Source organism: Nuphar pumila, chromosome 9 (genome assembly GCF_984573655.1).
Source record: "Nuphar pumila chromosome 9, dmNupPumi1.hap1.1, whole genome shotgun sequence".
NCBI classification, from domain to species: Eukaryota; Viridiplantae; Streptophyta; class Magnoliopsida; order Nymphaeales; family Nymphaeaceae; genus Nuphar; species Nuphar pumila.
The window spans coordinates 118,701,608-118,721,596 of record NC_143257.1 but is presented as its reverse complement, the minus strand read 5'-3'; the positions used below and the strand labels follow the sequence as shown (position 1 = coordinate 118,721,596).

General features: G+C 37.0%; 1 protein-coding gene across 1 annotated transcript in view; it reads left to right on the top strand.

The window, feature by feature from the left end:
* LOC149829056 (uncharacterized) overlaps positions 1 to 19,989 on the top strand; it is a 68,796-nt gene that overhangs the window by 17,872 nt on the left and 30,935 nt on the right. Inside the window, exons 7-11 of the mRNA XM_090017259.1 lie at positions 2,427 to 2,581; positions 9,973 to 10,108; positions 10,199 to 10,268; positions 10,357 to 10,484; positions 10,613 to 10,669. Coding sequence (XP_089873385.1) covers positions 2,427 to 2,581; positions 9,973 to 10,108; positions 10,199 to 10,268; positions 10,357 to 10,484; positions 10,613 to 10,669 — 546 coding nt within the window. The remainder of the gene's footprint in view (positions 1 to 2,426; positions 2,582 to 9,972; positions 10,109 to 10,198; positions 10,269 to 10,356; positions 10,485 to 10,612; positions 10,670 to 19,989) is intronic.

Below are 19,989 nucleotides of genomic sequence, written 5' to 3'. Positions count from 1 at the left end.
TCATTTTTCTTCCTCTATTGTAGTTTTCTTGTTTACCAAAGTAAGGGGGTTTATAGGTTTTTACATTATTGCCGGGTTTGGAAACGACAAGCACTTCATCAACATTCTTACTCATGCCAAGTCTTGTTTCTTCTTGAGTGATTTCGGCAATAACATTCTCTATTGGAGGAAAGATGAATCTATGGAGAAGTGATGACCTCATTTGCTCAAATTCGGGACGTAGCCCAAATAAGAATTGGAACAATCGATCTTGTTCCATTTGCTTTTGTCTTAATTCGACATCTTCCATAGCAACCCATTTTGGCTCTAAAAGAGCTAACTCATCTCATAGTGGGTTTAAAACACTATAGTAGTCTTGAATACTTGAATCACCTTGTTTGGTGGTTCTAATTTTTTCTTGCAAAAAATATGCTCTTGCAAGATCCTTTTGGGTATACATACCCTTCATAAAAAATCAAGCCTCATTGGCCTGACGAAATTTAGCTATTTTAGCATATACCTTGAGTTCGACGTTGTTCATGAACCAAGCAAGGATTTTTGCGTGATTGTTTTCCCAATTTTCAACTTCCTTTTGATGATTTTCAATGGATTTGAGGCAAGCATCTCTCTCAAGAGCCTTTTCTTGTCCACCTTCGATCTTTGTGAGCTCCAATCTAGGTTCCGGAATGGAACCCATAACATACCCCCAAAGTTTCTTGCCTTTGAGGTTGTTCTCCATTGCCGATGCCCACATCATGTAGTTCTTTTCATTGAGTTTGAAGGATATGTCAATTTTTGCTTCCATAATGCCACCAAGAAGTGAGAAGAAGGGAGACAATAGATGAGAAGTATACGTACTACGCTTCTTCCTCTAAGAACCGAGTGGCTCTGATACCATGTAATGAGATATGCAGAAATATAAAGAGTGCTATAAGCACTTGCAATGTCCTATAACGGACAAACAAAAGAGACAATAGCCAAGTCCACAAAGGGACAATGCATACACAAGCCTTAGATAGGCAAAAATATAAAAGTCTCTTTATTTAAAGAGAGAGAGCTCTCAAGCATGAAAATATACAAAGGGGGTCACTCCTATTTATACAAAGAATCAAGGTAAAAAAGAGGGCCAAAAGCCTCAAAAGAAGAGCCCAAAAGGGGGCTCCCATGAAGTCGTTGGGAGCCCCCAACGGTCACAAATGTGACCGTTGGGGGCCCCAACGACTCTATGGTGGGGCCCCTTTTTGGCTTTTACAAAAATAAGAAAAATAAAAATAAAAAATAAAAAGAATTAAAAAAACCTAATTTAAAAGAAATATAGTTGTTTTATAAAACAACTATGTGAAAAGTCATAAATACCCCTATCAGGTATTATATATATATATATATATATATATGCGAATACATATTTTAACACACACAAGCTGGGTTCGAGTCGAGTTTGGGCTGGCTCGAACTTGGCTCATTAAAAAGTTACCTAAACACTTTGTTTGAGATCAATTCAGGTCGAGCTCGAGCGCTCAGCTCAAGCTGTTTTTTTTTACGTTAACAAAAAGGAGTACTGAGTACTGGGATTCGATCCCAGCACTACTCATTAAGAGCTCAACTTCTCACCCGTTGGGATAAGACTCTTTTTCTGTTAAATGTGTCAATGACAATTATACATCTACGATTTCCAAGGCATTATACCTATATGAACTGAGCTTAATTGGGCTAATCGTGCTTATTCGAGCTCAGTTGCCTGTTCAAGCTCAGCTCGTTTATTTATATCGAGCCTGAGCCATTGTTCAAGGACAGCTCATTTATTTTTTGGATGAGCTCGAGCCGAGCCGACTCATTGTTCAGCCCTATATGAGTTCTATGTTTCTTAATATACATGTTGCAGCTTTTAAAAACCATTAATAAATTTGGCATAGTGTAACTATTATGTACTTTACTGTTAAACTGTTTCATATATGCGGATGCGTGTGTGCATGCATATGTTTTGCATGTGCTGTATCTGATGAAGCTACCCTAGCATAACGAGTTTTGCATCTGCCACTCATAGAGTGAAAACCTTCAGCATCCACTATTCCATCACGATCACGGCAAAAAATACGGCTGAATAATCCTATGGCTCATGCCAGGTTGTCATGTTCAACGTTCCTATTTGATACCTCAAATTTTACCATTCAAATTGTTAGATCCAATTTAATTTCCACATAGTTTCTGCTTTTATTAGCTAAATTTCCAAAAATTGCAACCTCATGGCTAGGTTAATGCCCTTATTTCGCAAAAAGTGCAAACTCCTACCATTATCAAAAGAAACAAGTACCATTTAGACCAATGTCTGGTCATATTGGTTCTTGAGTCTTGACGTATGGAGATGGACCTAGCCAGTTAAAAGAACCAAGTTTGAAATAAGAATTCTTCTTGTTAACTTTGACAAAACCTTGGAATGTTTGTTGCAGGCATGGGCGAGGCTATGCAAGTGTCTTGGACAAGATTTCCTGCCGTTTATGAGTGTTGTGATGCCTCCACTTCTTCACTCTGCACAGCTGAAGCCGGATGTTACCATCACCTCTGCTGATTCAGATGATGATATTGAAGAAACAGATGATGAGAGGTAAACTCTTTCTCTTGCACATTATCTTTTGAATTCAATTTCTTCTATTTAAGTTATGCATCTGTGAAGTATATGAATGTAATCCCTTACCATCTTTATGGGAGGCATAGTCACCAATATTGTTCTCGGGAATTTCTCAAAAACGAAAAATCTCAGGAGATTTTTAAAAAAGTTTTTTTGTTGGAAAAATCTCAGAATATATATAATATCAAAAAATAAAAAACACTATTTTACATTTCTAACAACAATGTGTAAAGAAAGGAGAGCCTTCAAGTACACACAAATGTCCACCAAAGAATCCAAAGCGGACAAGCACATAGGGACACTAAGGGCGCACACCAAAGAGGGCACACAATATAAAAACAATATTTTATTGATAAACAAAGTATGCAAGAAGCATACTTAAAATGGGGAATAATCCTCTATTTATATACACGAGAAAGGGAGAAGACTAGAGAGAGTAAAGAGAAGAGAGGGGAGTCCCTTCTACTCGTTAGACCTAGTCTAAATGCTAGTTTGAGTAGTTGTTTGGCTAGGTCTAACGGCTAGTAAACTCAATAAGTGTTGACAAAAATAATAAAAAAGTATAATTGCAAAAAGAAAGTATATATATATAATAATAATAATAATACTCCCCCTCAAACTTACAGTATAATGACCAAAAGTTTGCTAAGAAGAAAGTAAAACCTAGGAGCTGAGAGAGAGTACTTTGATGTGACATAGGACAAATCAATGTTTCCTTGAAGATACTCTTCGTATATAGTGACAGTTCATCTCTATATGTTTTGTCATTTTGTGGAATGTATGGTTGCTGGCAATGTAGATCGTGCTCTTGTTGTGGCAACACATTTTCGAAGCTCTCATTATGTGGATTCCCATATCTGCCAACAATCTTGTTAGTCAGACCACTTCCATCGTAGTCGTGGCCATGACCCGATACTCAACTTCTGTTGATGAAAGCGATACCTTCTGCTGCATCTCCATAAAATAAGAAATTCATCTATAAAAATACAAAAACAAGTGGTAGAGTATTTGTTATTAAGATCACCTCCCCAATCAACTTCAATATAAGCTATTAAATCCAAAGTAAATGCTGAAGATGGAAAAAGACCTCTAAAATTAGAATTCTTAATATATCTAATGATTCGTAGAACAACTCTCATGTGAATGGATGTAGGAGCATGCTGGAATTAGCTAGTTGCTATGTCTGGTCTAACAATTGATATATAAGAGAGTGCTCTAATCAATTGGCGATAAGGCGTTGGATTATTAAGAGGTTTTCCATCAACAATTTTTATTTTGACATTTGTAACCTTATGAGTATTAACTCTGTTATCGTCGGTAATGTCATACCTGAAAACAATATTAGAAGTAAATTTAGATTGAGATAACAAATACCCTCTAAATGAATATGCAACTTTTATTCCTAAAAAATATCTCAAAAAACCTAAATCGATGGTTTTAAAATTGCTTTTGAAAAGTTTTTTGATATTTTCAAATCCTGTTTATCTTCTCCTGTGATGATCATGTCGTCCACGTATAGAAGGAGAATGACAATACCTGCATTGGATTCCTTAATAAACAAAGTTGTGTCCGTCGAACAAGATCTATAACCAATATCAAGAATAACCCTACTAAATCTAGCATACCACACTTTTGGTGTTTGCTTTAAACTATAAAGGGCCTTACGTAAATGAAGTGCTTTCCCATCAGGGATATTCATACCCAGTGGTGCCTCCATGTACACTTTTTCAATAAGTTTTTCATTAAAAAAATATTAACATCCATTTGATATATGGGCCAGTTCTTAATGGAAGCGACAACTATAAGAGTCCTTACAGTGGTCATTCGAGCAACAAAGACAGAGGTTTCCTCATCATCTATCCCGTATTCTTGGGAGTATCCTTTTGCTACTAATATAGCTTTTTACCTCTCTACTGTCTCATCACTCTTGGTTTTCACTTTGTATACCCACCTATATTCTATAGTTTTTTTCGTGTGAAATATCTTGAATTGTCCAAGTTTTGGCTTTTTCTAATATTTCTAACTCTATTCTCATGACTTCTACTAACTCGCAATGTTCCTTGGCTTGGGCATAGGTTAGGAATGAATTAATGCAATACATGCCTTGTATTTGGATGAGAAAGACTCATATGAGACAAGTTTTTTCTGGATGCTTTGATGTTCTAGATGATCTCCTAGATTGTACTTCATGTTCGTTCTCATTGTTTGAGTACTTTTCAAGTGCACATGGAGGTTTTTGAGTCCTATGTCTAGTATATTGCAAATGAGTTTTATCACCATGAGGTTGCTCTTCACTAACCACATCATCCCTTGATTCGTTGCCATTAGCAAGACCAAACTCACAATCTCAATCATTAATATCATTCTTTGGAACAAAATCAAATAGAAAAAAAGACTCAGTTTCTTCCTTAGACTTTTCAAAATCAAAGAAATTATCATTTTTCAAAAAAATTACATTTCTTGAAACATACAATTTTTTTATTTTTACAGTTAAAATACCTATAACCTTTTTGTTATCTGCATACCCAAGAAAGGCACAAGGAATAGTCCGAGAAGAAAGTTTATTATTTTTGTTGGTGAAAACAAAACATTTACATTCAAAGACTCTTAATCAGGAATAATCAGGCGTAAGTTTGAAAAGTTTTCAACAAGTGATATGCTTTGTAAATAATTAGGATGACATTCTGTTTATAAGGTACACAACAGTTAAAGCAGTTTCAGCCCAAAAAACTTTAGGAACATGACTTGTAATAAGTTCTCATTGTTTCTGCAATGTCTATATTTCCTTTCAGCCAACCAATTTTGTTGTGGTGTGTAGGTAAGATTTTTGATGTGTAATGCCATGCAAGTTAAGATAGTCTTTAAATTCTTTTGACGAAAACTCTCCCCTTGAATCTGTGCAAAAGATAGAAATATCATTTTAAACCTATTTTTGACCAAGTTATGAAAATTTGTAAATGCAAAAAAACTTCAAACTTATGTCTAAGAAAGTAAATCTAGAAAAATCATCCACAAATATAACATAATATCCATATCAACTTTTTGATATAATTGGTGCTGGACCCCAAACTTCCGAATGAACTAGCTTAAGCATAATTTCTTCATTTTTACTAAGAATACAATTTGTAGAAGAGAAAATGTCAATATTACAAAATTTTTCCAAATTTGAAAAATATGGGATTTTGGATATATTGGGATGTCCTAATCTTTTATGCCACAAATCCGAATTCAATTTTTGAACATTACAAGAAAATGTATTCTTTGGTATTTTCAAGAAGTCTATGTAGTAGAGGCCTCATTTTTTATGGCCTTGCCTATTCAACTTCCCAGACTGACGATCTTACACCCAACAACCATTTGATGACGAGACATTACATCCATGGTCCAAAATTTTGAGGTAGAGAAAAAATTTAAATTCAGTTTAGGAATATATCTAATTTTTGGAATTGAGTTTTTTTTTGGAGTTTTGAGGAATACTATCAAAATTTTGTATTCTTTTAATTTCAAGAGATGTACAATCGGCAGTGAAGACATTAGATGTGCTTGAGTTAGTATGACATTCAAATAAAATATAAAGGTTGGGAGTCATAAGGGAAGATGCACCATAATCAAGAAGCCAAGGAGACTTATCGAGATCAGAGTACGAAGAGACTGCGGCTCTTGTTGAGGAAGATGATCATCTAAGAAGAGGTTGAAGTGCCTCTACCAATTAAGATATAAACATATTTCTAACAGATGCGTCTCGAGAGTTGCTCATGTCTTTGGTATTTTGAGGTGGGCCAACTGAAATTCCTTTTTTTTTCTTAACTTGGGACATAATGGTTTGATGCATCCTGGTTCATGACAATAGTGACATATGATTTTCCTCTTGTAGTCATATTCATTGCTTTGTCTCGCAAAGTGAGGTGGCTTGTATGTTCGAGTATAGTTTTCGGCCTAGATACAACTAGGACAGATTCATCATCATTCTTAGTAGTGTGTCTCTTCAACCTATTCTCTTCCATACTTAATTTTTCAAGGGCATCAGCAATAGAGAGAACTTGTCCTCTATGGAGAAGATCCGATTTGGTGGTTTCAAATTCGGGTCACAACCCATTTATGAATTAATAAAAGTGCTCTACATCAACTTGTTTTTGTCGAAGCTCGATGTTCAAGGAGAAGTGCCAACTCCTCCCAAAGTTCGGATAAAACATTGTAGTACTCCCTAATGATCGTATCCCCTTGCGTTATGGTCAGGGGCGTAGCTAGGATTCATGCAAGGGGGGGGGGGGCAAACAGGGGTGTAGAAAAAAAAAATTGTGTGATAGTCAGGGGTTCGGGGGCAGCGCCCCCGATTTTTTTTTTGTTGAGATAAAATAAAAAATGGCTACAATTATTAATAAAAATCTATTTCATATGGACAAATCAAACTATTTGCTGCAGTCAGGGCTGGGCTAAAAAATGGATAAAAATCTATTTCATATGGAATCAGGGCTGGGCTAGGACTGGGCTTTTAAAAAAAAAAATTAACTGTTTCGGGAGGCAGGACTGGGCTACAGCCCAGTCCTGCCCCCCCTAGCTACGCCTTTGGTTATGGTTCTTATTATATCTCGAAGATTGCACACATTTGCAATATCTTTGAGAGAATATGTATTTTTAAGATATTTCGATGCATCATTGACATACTCAAATTTAGTTGGACTAGAACATTTCTTAATGTTTACACTATTAATGAGCCAAGACATAATCTTCGCGTGACCCATTCTCTATTCGTTCTATTTTTTCTCATAGTTGGTTGTGGCTTTGGTCCTCTCATTATCTTGTAATGCAACGTCATTTCCGTTCTCTACTTTGGTGAGTAGAGCTTAGGTTGCGAATCAGATACATCCACTAATCCCCATAAACCCTTTTCCTAAATATGGTACTTTATGATTGAAGATCACATTGCATAATTAATATCATTTAATTTGATGGGGACAATGGTAATACTCTCCTTGTCCTCCATGTTTATAATGAGAAAGAGAAAGAAAGAGAGGTGTGTGAAAGAGAACACCCACTTCAGTCACCATACCACGAGCACACAAACACTTGAGGAGAGATTCACGATCACACGATCACGAGTTTGTCAACCTTCAAAGATCAAGAGCACTATGGCTCTGATACCATGTGAAGAAAGGAGAGCCTTCAAGTACACACAAATGTTCACCAAAGAATCCAAAGTGGACAAGCATAAGGGGCCACTAAGGGCACACACCAAAGAGGGCACATACAATTAAAAGTAATATTTTATTGATCAACAAAGTATGCAAGAAGCATACTTGAAATGGGGAATGACCCCTATTTATATACACAAGAGAGAGGGAGAAGAGAGAGTAAAGAGAGCGGAGGGGGAGAGTCCCTTCTAGCTGTTAGATCAGCTCTAACTTTTAGTCAAAGTGAACAAGTGTTGACAACAATAATAAAAAATATAATTACAAAATTAAAAATAAAAAGAATATATATATATATACACACAATATGATACATATTTTAACACAATGTATATAACTAAGAACTAACAAATTATCAATATTAATTAAAAAATAGTAATTAACAAATGTGCTGCATATCAAAGAAAAAACCCAATACTAACAAATCGTGACAAGGGTAAGTTGCTAGGTCTATTTCAACCAGTGTTGAAACCTTTGAGCATTAAATGGTTGCATTTCAAAGTAAAATTCATGGTATATTTTATCCATAAGTTACAATTTTTTTTCAGGACAGGTAAAACAGAAAAAACAACCTTTTAAAAGAAAGACCACCACAGGTATAAAAGACCCATCTTTATGCTCAATTGAAAGAGGCCACAAGGCAATAAGATATCTTCCCCAGTGAACCCACACAGTAAAATACTCAAGAAACAAGAACCATTTTTTAACATCAAAAGTAAGACACATTTCCAGATCCATCCATACTAAAGCACGACACATTGAGAAACCAATATCTGTATCATAGATCAATGCACACCCATCTGATCCACTTAATCAAAGAGCAGTCCTTATTTTAATCATATACCCAGAAACCAAAACAATTGTTTTAACATCAAAGAACAAGCTTTCTGCATATCCATTTCCTTGCTTCCTCATTTGAAATTCAATACATTGGCACACAAATGCTCAAACCGATCAATCCACATATCCCAAAATGCCAAACAACTTAAAGATGAGGCCCCCATCTTGGCATTGAGAGAGAGAGAGAGATGCGTGAACCAGGAAAACTAGGGTGAGTGGCTAGCTTGGGAGATGAAGGCAATTTGCAGAGAGATGCACTAACCCTTTACCAACTTGCAGATGATGCCCTAACTCCCTCTAGTCTCATTTTGCCTTTGAGGAAATGGCTGAACACTCAATACTAACACGTGATGCATAATGGGTGGGCATTATGCCTCATATGGACTATGATATGGGATCACGCATTTACACCTTTATGGTTTTTTTGAAAGGAGAAGCCACCCATATCAATTAGGCATGGAGAGTGGGTCTCTTTACACCTATAAAATCCTCCCAATGCCCTTTATTCACTTGCGCTCAGCTAAAACACCTTGAGGTTGAGGTTAATAACGACCGTGAAAAAAGAAATTTCAGGCTGTTGAAACCTTTTCATTTGTTAGGTGTTTTTTTCGCGTTTTATTGAAAAATTTGCCGAAAGAATGCGAGAAAATGAATTTAGGCAGTTTTTTAAAAATCTCTCATGTTATCCGTGAAAAATATGGATAAAATATATTTCACATTTTTTTGCGAGATTTCAAAATTCTCGTCGAGATTTGTGACTATGATTGGAGGAAGTCATTTACAGCTTGTTGCTGGTATTCTAATCTTAGTCTTCTACATTCTCGCATTGCAAAACGTAATGTGCCTTTCATACTTGTTTCTTGGTTGTGGAAAATCGTAGTTCACAAACTGTTTCTTTACTTTATTCATTTCTCATTTTTTATTTTCCCAAAATTTTAATTATGGTTAATGTTACAAATTTTATGGTGTACCTTTTGGGAATTATCCCTTCTTTCTAGCATTTAAATTAAATTAATTTTTCTCCTATAAGCTTTCCACTTCAATGCATGGAGTCTCCAACAAATTTTCTTGGATGCCAGTATATGTGCTCTGATTGCTGGATGCACAAGTGAGCGCAGAAGCTTTCTTTTTTATTTAAGCTGGGGATTGTTTGGCTGGTGGTTTTTTTCTTCCTTTTGGTGGGGTTGGGGAGGGTGTGTGTATGTGGGGAGGATCCTGAATTTGAGAAGCATTTGGAGTGTGTTTCAGCTTTTTTCGGCCGTATCACAAGATTTGCTTGATGGTAAATTTGGTTAGTAAATTTGTTGTCACCTTATGGTTTTATCCGCACTCATACAGTGTGGAGACCATCACTCTTGGTGATAAAAGAATTGGGATCAAAACAAGTGTGCTGGAGGAGAAAGCCACAGCTTGCAACATGCTTTGTTGTTATGCCGATGAGCTTAAGGAGGGGTTCTACCCTTGGATTGATCAGGTTGGCTATTACCCATAGTTTTGTAGCTGAGGTTGTTATGAGGTTTGTTTACATAAAGCATGTTGTGTTTTACCAAGTCAATATGTTCAGGTTGCTCCAACATTGGTGCCACTGCTTAAATTTTATTTCCATGAAGAAGTTCGAAAGGCTGCTGTATCAGGTAATATTTAGTTATTATTGTAGTTACTTAGACGTTTCCATCTTGTCTTGATCTTCTCAAGCTACCATCTTTTATTTTCTTTTCCTAGCGATGCCTGAGCTACTACGTTCAGCCAAGTTGGCTCTAGAGAAGGGGCTAGCACCAGGACGTGATCAATCCTATGTCAAACAGTTATCCGATTACATAATACCAGCATTGGTTGAAGCACTACATAAGGTCCATAAGGAGTATATTAACCTTAGATCTTTGTCTTGTCTTATTCATCTTGCATCTGAATGTATATGCTTCTTATTTATCAGAAATGATGGTTGATAATTAAGATAATGACTATCTAATATTTGCAGGAGCCAGAAACAGAGATTTCTGCCTGCATGCTGGATGCATTGAATGAATGCATGCAGGTTTGTCATATTCTTGTAATCTATTTTGAGTCAGTAGGATATGATGTTGGATTAAGACCTTTTGCATGCTGGGTTGCTTCTATTTTACTTGCTGTTCATATGCGTTCTCTTGTCCAATAAAATGTGTCAAATTGCATTTATTACTTTTTGTCCCATTTAAAAGTGCATCCAGGTTGACAGGCTGCAGCTACTAGAAACCATATTCATTATTCACATGATGGCCAACACTAGAAAATGGTATCCACAGCTTCTTCAACAGTGAGAAGTTCAAATGGTCATACGGATTTCCTATTACACGGAAAAGAAATGTCTCAGACATACATGCACACGTGTGCACTGTATTAGCTACCTAATATCTTATATACTTGTGATACATCTTACAAATTTTAGTTTATAGGAAATCAGGCAGGTGTTCATATGGTTTCTATCCTTGCCTGGTTCTCTAAATTTGGCTTTAGTGAAATTTGTTGATAGATATGTTTTTGGTATGAACGTCCCTGCACAGATACATGACTTTGAAATTGCCTGAATATGTTGATACAGTACTGACTGCAACTGCAAAAGCTGGGTCTTCTAATGCAAATGGATTTAAGGAATTTGTAAACTTTATTAACATGCGACTATTTGTTTGAAAACTAACAAGATTCAGTGTGCTTGGGTTATACTGACCAAAATGCTTATGATCATCCAGAACAAATTACTCACACGGGATGAAGGTTTCAGACTGTTCTCAAACCTTTTTTTTTATTGAAAAGAAAAAGATGTTATTTGTTCTTCATGGTTGTTGCAAAAACATCGTCCAACATTGTAAAAGCATATATTTGACAGTTTTTTAGAACATTCTGATCTCAAGTGTAATATCTTTTGCTTTTTAAACATGTTCGGTAGGCATCTACTCCCATGGAAGCGTGTAAACTTCTAAACTACATCTTTTGGAGTGAATTATATTAGAATACAGATCGGATATGGATCCAGTACTGGATCCATATCCATACAGAATAGGTTCACGTGTATTGTACATTACTAACCAAGGGCAATCTTGCCATTGTAAACCTATTTTATATACTAATGACGTTTTAGTGCAGCACACAGAAAACAAGTGGCTGCCGATTCCAAGAAAGTCTCTCCTCTCTTCTCCCCTCCTCCTTCTCGGTATTCACGGTAAAGTACCCAACCCAAAGCTGTTTTCACATGGTATCAGAGCAGCGATTGGTCTGGGCGTAAAGATATCTTCATCAGGGATCGTGAAATGGCCTGCTCCTTCTTCTCTTCAGAGAGCCGAGTTCCTGTACCTGCTCCTTCTTCTCTTCAGGGAGCCGAGTTCCTGTACCTGCTCCTTCTCTTCAGAGGGCCGAGTTCTCAGACAAGCCGATCTTCAGTCAAGTTACAAACAGGTCACACCTGTTTTATTTTTTTTTCTTCCCTGTCACGCCTGCCTGTTTTACTTCTGAAATATTTCTTTTATCTGTCACGCCTATTTTACTTCTGAAATACTTCATCTCTGTCACGCCTGTTGGTCTGAAAACTACTTTGTCAGACGCCTGTTTATCCATTTCTCTGTCACACCTGTTTTACTTCTGAAACTTTTCATTTCTGTCACGCCTGTTGGTCTGAAAACTGTTTTGTCAGACTGCTTTATTCTCTTCTACTTAGCCTTGCATTGCTCTGTCGTTTTCCCTTTTCTTCTTGTTACTTCAGTCGAGCCCTTTGTTCTACAACAGGAATCGAGTCCTTGTTCTTTCTCTTCTGGAATTTTTCCTTCCTGTCACGCCTATTTTATTTCTTTCTGCTTCAGCCACAAGTGTTTTCATTTCAGTTTCAGTCATTAATACTTCAGGCAAGCCGTGTCTTCCTGTTGTCAACCAGCTACCAATGGATACTTTAGGAAATTCGGGTCTTTCTTCCAGCTTTCTTGGACAGCTAGTTTCAGAAAAATTGACTACCAACAACTACCTGACTTGGAAAAGGCAAATTGCCCCTTTTATTCGTAGTCAAGACCTTTCAGGCCACTTGGATGGGTCTACTCCTATACCTCCAGAATTTATCATAACCGAAACCAAAGAAGATGGAGGATTGCCGAGTACTATTCGCAATCCTGCATTTGTTTCTTGGATGAAGCGCGATCAGGCTCTTGTTGCATACATCACTTCCACATTATCTCAAGAGATATTGATTTCCATTCCTGATGATTGCACATCCAAAGTTTTGTGGGAGGTTTTAGCTCAGACATATTCTCAGATATCAGAGGCTAAAGTGTTGTTTCTCAAACACGAATTTCAGATGTTAAGAAAGGGGGCAATAAGCATTATTGAATTCTTAAATCAAGTTAAAAGCATTACAGACCAGTTAGCCATGGTTGGATATCCAGTATCAGATAAAGAAAAGGTGCAACAAACATTGAATGCCTTGGGATCAGAATATCATGTCCTTGTGACCTCCTTATTGTGCTTACCTACTTTACTCAGTTTTGAGGAATTACGTGCCAAACTGCTTCAATACGAAATGACTCTGAAGAGCATGTCTGATACTTCAGCTGGACAATCATCTACGCATGAGATTCTTGCCACATGGATGATAGTTGATCGAGCACGAGGAGGACGTGGCAGAGGCAAGGGAACTGCCAACCAGGGTGAACGCGGATTACTACCCACACCAAATTCCACAGCCAGTTTTTCAAGGAATGTTCCCACATGCTATCAGTGTAATAAACGGGGTCACATCAAAGCCAATTGTTGGTTCAACCCGCAGAATCGAAACAGATCGCAAAATAATAGAAATATTGCTACACCAGGAACTGCAGGTACCTTTCGAGTCAGTGATGATGCTAAGGATCTTCTCCTATCTGCGATGGCCAATTTGAACTTGAAACAAAATGATGATGGAATATGGTATGTTGACTCCGGGGCAGCGACTCATGTTACTGGCAATGCAGGTAAATTCTCTACTTTGGTTCCCTATTCTGGAAAATCTAATATTGTAACTGGAGATGAGACTTGTTAAAACATATGTAATAATACATCTATATATATATATATAAATATAGATGTATATTCACCATAATACCCGATAGGGGTATTATGGTCATTTCACAAGTACCCAATAGGGGTACTTGTTTTATTTCTTTTATTTTGCTGTTTTTTATTTTTGTTTTTTTATTTTTTAAAATATATTTTGGATACCGAAAGGGGCCCCACAATGGAGTCGTTGGGGCCCCCAACGGTCACAATTGTGACCGTTGGGGGCTCCCAACGACTCTATTGGGAGCCCCTTTGGTCTCCTTTTCTTATAAATAGGGGGAACCCCCCTTGTATGTGGTATTGCTCTTGAGAGCTCCTCTTCAATAATAGTGATATTATTTTTCATGTGTGTAGCCTTTTTATAAGGCCTTTCGTATATCCCTTAGTGGATTTCCTTTCTTATGCTTGTTGCATTTGTCCGTGTGGGACATAGTGAATGCTTTAGCATTCTTGGATTCTTCCGCATAATTCATTACAGGGACTCACCATCCTATTTCAAACATAGGCAATGTCCTTATTCCTTTGACTGAGTCATCTATTTCTTTATCTGATGTTGTTCATGCACCAAATATAAAGAAAAACATTGTCTCTGTATCTAAACTTGTTGACTCTACCAATTCATCTGTGGAATTTACTCCTACTTCTGTCTTTGTCAAGGATCTACAAACGAAGGAGATGTTCGCTAAAGGAGAGCGACGTGGAAACATGTATGTCTTCAATGAAGATCTAACCTCCAGTGTCTTGAAGCCCAAGTCTGATCACGTTTCTGAAAATGTCCTAAGTTTATCCAAATGTAATAAGCCAGGTCTCTGGCATTCTTGTCTTGGTCATTGTAGTCAAGTCTTTATTGAAAAGTTAGTGTCCAATGGTTTTCTTTCAGAGTCAGTTTCAGTTTCATTAAAGAATAAAATATGTTCCAGTTGTCAAGTTTGCAAGAGTCATGTACTTCCCTTTCATCAAATAAATAAAAGATCTTCTATTCCTTTTGAGATAATATGTTCTGATGTTTGGGGGCCAGCTCCCAATCCTTCTTCTTCTGGAAGTAAATACTATGTATCCTTTATTGACAGTTTTTCCCGTTTTACCTGGATATTCTTCATGAAACACAAATCAGAGGTTTTTCTTATCTTTCGTCACTTTCATGCCTATGTTAAAAATCAATTCTCCCAAAATATTCAAATTCTCCAATGTGATGGAGGTGGTGAGTATTCCTCCAAAGAATTTTTAGATTTCCTCAAAGATAATGGGATACATCGTAGAGTTTCTTGCCCGTATACTCCACAACAAAATGGAATTGCTGAACGTGAACACATACATATTGTGGAAAGTGCAATGAGTATGATGCATGGTTGTAATTTGCCCATCAACCTTTGGACAAAAGCTTTTCACACTGCCACTCATGTGATAAATCGTCTTCCTATGCCTATCCTTGAAAATCAGTCTCCCTATTACGTTCTCTTTGGTATGCAGCCTAATTATGATGAGTTACGAGTTTTTGGATGCACATGTTATGTACATGTTGACAAATCCATGAGAAACAAATTTCAAGACAAAGCCTCTATATGCCAGTTTGTAGGTTATGCAGATGAACACAAGGGGTACATGTGTTATGATCACATCAATAAAAGGATCAGAATTTCCAGAAATGTTGTCTTTGATGAAAATAGCTTTCCAGAAAATAAAGCTAATTATGATCGTGAATATGGTGATATGGCTGATAATTGGTATAATCCATGGCTCAGTGCTGAACTTATTTTGAACTTATTTTACATGCTGCTGAATGTACCACTTTGGCTCCTGAAGACATACATAATGAGACAGTTTCAGATAAGGTGTCGGAAACAGAATGTCAGAGATACAAAGGGAATGTCTACACCAGAAGACCTAGAGCGCCAACAGATGCACCTGTTGAAGAACACATGACATTCCCCAATAACGTGGAAGCCCCAAGAAGATCAACCAGGATAAGGCACCCAATTGAAAAATGGGTAAGTTATGATAACTTCTCTATGGATTTTCAGATTTTTCTATCCAAGGTTGAAAAACATGAAGAACCAATTGGATTTTGTCAAGCTGTTCAATCTGACAAATGGATTGAGGCGATGAATGCGGAAATAGAGGCACTTCATGAGTGTCGAACATGGGAGATAGTTGGTCGTCCCCCAGATAAAAATGTTGTTGGCTCAAAATGGGTGTATAAAATTAAATATAAACCGGATGGGAGCATTGAACGATACAAGGCACGTCTTGTTGCCAAAGGTTTCACCCAAGAATATGGTGAAGATTATGATGAGACCTTCAGCCCAGTAGTGAAAATGGGAACCATTCGCATTATCTTCGGCCTGGCCATTGAGCATAGATGGAGCCTTAGTCAGCTTGATGTCAAAAATGCATTTCTTCATGGGGACTTAAAGGAAGAGGTCTATATGGAGCAACCTCAAGGTTATGCAGAGGGAGACCCAAAAGCATATGTATGTAAATTAACCAGAGCATTATATGGTTTAAAACAAGCCTCCCGGTCATGGTTTGAAAGCTTCTCCTCAGAGATTCAGAACCATGGTTTTATTCGTTCCCAACTAGACCATTCTTTATTCATATACAGGGATGGAACCACTGTAGTTTTCTTACTTATATATGTTGATGATATAGTGGTCACTGGTAATGCTCCAGAGCACATTCAACAAATTAAAGTTTTGCTGAGTATGCGATTTAAGATGAAAGATCTCGGAAAACTAAGGTATTTTCTTGGTGTAGAGGTGGACAGACAGGATGGAGAAATGTCATTAACTCAACACAAATACACTCTTGATCTTTTGGCCAAAGCAGGAATGACAGATTGCAAACCTGTGCCCACACCCAGTGTTGTCAATCAAAAACTCAGCATTTGTGATGGCGAGTTGTATCCTGATACAAGCAAGTATCGCAGTTTAGTGGGCATGTTACAATATCTTACTTTTACTAGACCAGATATTGTATATTTTGTAAATCAAGTATCTCAGTTTATGCATGAACCAAAGACTGGTCATATGGATGCCGTCAAGCGTATTCTCCGATATCTAAAAGGCACGGTGGGTGATGGCCTCAGATATGCTCAATCTTTATGGACAACACCGAAACATGACATATTGGCCTATACAGATGCAGACTGGGCAGGAGACCCAGATGAAAGAAGGTCGGTTTCAGGATACTGTGTTTTCATTGGAAGCAATCTTATCTCATGGAGTAGCAGAAAACAGAAAGCTGTGGCAAGGTCTAGCACGGAGGCAGAATATAGATCTATGGCAACTACCACAGCAGAAGTAACATGGGTTAGGCATCTCCTTACAGAAATGGGAGAGAGTATCTCAAGCTCAACCCTCATGTGTGATAATAGAAGTGCTGTACAAATTGCGTTCAATCCTGTTCATCATGGACGGACCAAACATATTGAGATTGATCAACATTTCATCAGACAAAAGATAGCAGACAAAGAGATTGAACCGGTCTATGTGCCTTCAGAAGACCAAGTTGCTGACATGTTTACAAAAGGTCTCACAAGTAACCGCTTTTGGTATCTGAAGAACAAGTTGCACATGGTTCAATCCCATGCACAACTTGAGGGAGGGTATTAGAATACAGATCGGATATGGATCCAGTACTGGATCCATATCCATACAGAATAGGTTCACATGTATTGTACATTACTAACCAAGGGCAATCTTGCCATTGTAAAAATATCATTGTAAACCTATTTTATATACTAATGATGTTTTAGTGCAGCACACAGAAAACAAGTGGCTGCCGATTCCAAGAAAGTCTCTCCTCTCTTCTCCCCTCCTCCTTCTCGGTATTCACGGTAAAGTACCCAACCCAAAGCTGTTTTCACAAATTATTCATATTGGTCATGAACATAGGAACATAGACAAGCCCATACACTTCACCTATCATGCGTATCCGTGTCAATGTATGATGACAACAAACACACCATGACACTTCATGAACATAACACAACCTATGTCGAATACAGTCAATGCTGTGTCACTAACATCATCTATTTCTTTTTATACTCTTGATTATTTATTTTGTATTTATGTGTATTTTTCTTTTAAAATTTGTCATGGTAGCTGTAAAGAAAGAGGAGCCTTCAAGCAAGAACAAATGTCCACCAAAGAAGCTGGAATAGACAAGCACAAAGAGCCACTAAGGGCACACTCACAAAAGGCCACTAAGGACACACACCAAGAAGGCTCACAATATAAAAATAATATTTGGATGAAAGACTCATAATATACAAACTTTTCTGGAAGCTTTGGTGCTCTAGATGATCTTCTAGATTTCACTTCATGTTCATTTTCAATGTTTGAGTATTTTTCAAGTGCAGGGTTTTGAATCCTATGTCTGTTTAAAATAAATGTACATATATATATATATGTATATATATAGTCATTTATAATGTAACTAGATAGTAACTAGGAATATGAACTAGGGTCAGGTTTTTACCTTTTTGCTTGTAGTTGAACTAGTCAACATATGTTGACTAGTCAAACATAAGAGCCGTTGGGGCTCCAATGACTGTCTTTGGAGTCCTCCTCCTTTGTGTATAAATGTGGGGCAAAGCCCCCACATAATGTAATGCTTCTTGCATAGTCTTGATCAATAAAATATTATTTTTATTCCTTGTGTTTGCCCTTTTAGTGGATATTTGTGTGTGAGCCCATTTTGTGGCTTGTATATGTTCTTTTGGTGCTTTGATGGAACTCTTTGAGTGCCCACTTTGTTGTTTTGGTGAATATATTCACAAGACCTTGTTTTCTTTTATGGTATCAGAGCTTGAAGATCAAGCTGATTTTCAGTGCATTGGAAAGCGTGGCACTGAAGATTTGGAAGAGATAAAGCTTCTTTTGCAAAATTCATTTAAGTGCTTGTGAGATTGTGGCGCTCTCTTGGTGGTGGAGTGTTCGTATGTTCATGCTCTTTATTGAAGATGCTTTATTGGTGGTGGAGTGCTCGTGATCCTTTTGATTATCTCTTTTTTTTTTTTCTCTTCTCTATCTTCTATTCTCTTTCTTAACCCTTGTAACATGGATGACAATGATAATGTCACCCTAAAACCCATCAAGCTCAATGATACAAACTTTGTAACATGGCCTTCAATACTTTATATTGGGGAAAGGGTTGTGGGGATTAGTGGATGGGTCGGATTTGGAATCCAAAATAATTCTTACTAAGATAGAAGGAGAAAAAGAAGTACCTCTTACGGAGACGGAAAATACGAAGGCTATAACCACTTATGAAAAAAAATAGAAAGAATGGAAAATGGAACATGCCTAGATTATGTTTTAGCTTATTAGTAGTGTTGATATCAAGAAGTGCTCGAGTCTAGCTAAATTTGAACATTCAGATAAAGCATGAAACTGTCTTAAGAGAATATATTCTCTTAAAGATTTTGCACATGTTTGCAACTTGTAAGACAAATTATGTTTTATGACTCAAGGAGGAAAAAGTATTAAAGAATACTTTAACGAGTTGTCTAACCTTTGGAATGAGTTGGTTCTTCTTGAGCCACAATAGCATTGTCCTTAAGACATATAACTCCGTTAAAGATAAATTGATGCATAGCATTTCTATCAATTCATCAATGGTCTACATGTCTATGCCAGAAAACTATGTCCATTCTTATAAACCATCAGATTATGGGAGACCTAATTACGATCACTATGGAAAACAAGTTAATGAGCTTGAGAAAAAAAATTATTTGTTATTATTATTGTGAACCGGGACATGTCAAAACATATTGTCCTAAATTCTAGAGACCCTATGAGAAGAAAGTAGCCTCGATTGCACAAGAGTCAAGTGAGTTCAAAGCTACACAAGAATCAAACATCGGGAGCATGTCTTGGACTCAACTTGTAGAGGCTCTTCAACCACTACTCAAAGGTGCTTAATTAACCGGAGCCGTAGTCTCTTCTGTTGGCCTCTCTAACCTCGGATCCCCAATCAGGGAAGCTGATTTGGGAAGGCTATTGAGGAGGTTTATTCTACATGGATTTTTTGGAAATACCCAAGAATACCTTTTGTTGCAATATTTAGAAACTGAATTTTGATTTATGCCATCCTAATGTATCTAAAATCTAACACTTTTCAAATATAGAAAAATTTTGTAATCTTGAAAAATTTTCATGTAAAGATTGTATTCTTGGTAAAATGAAAAGATTGCCATTTCAAGAAAGAACTTTTGTCTATACGACCGCTTGAGTTAGTGCATTCGGATGTTTGGGGTCCAACACCTATTATATCTAAGGGTGAGTTTGCATATTATGTCAT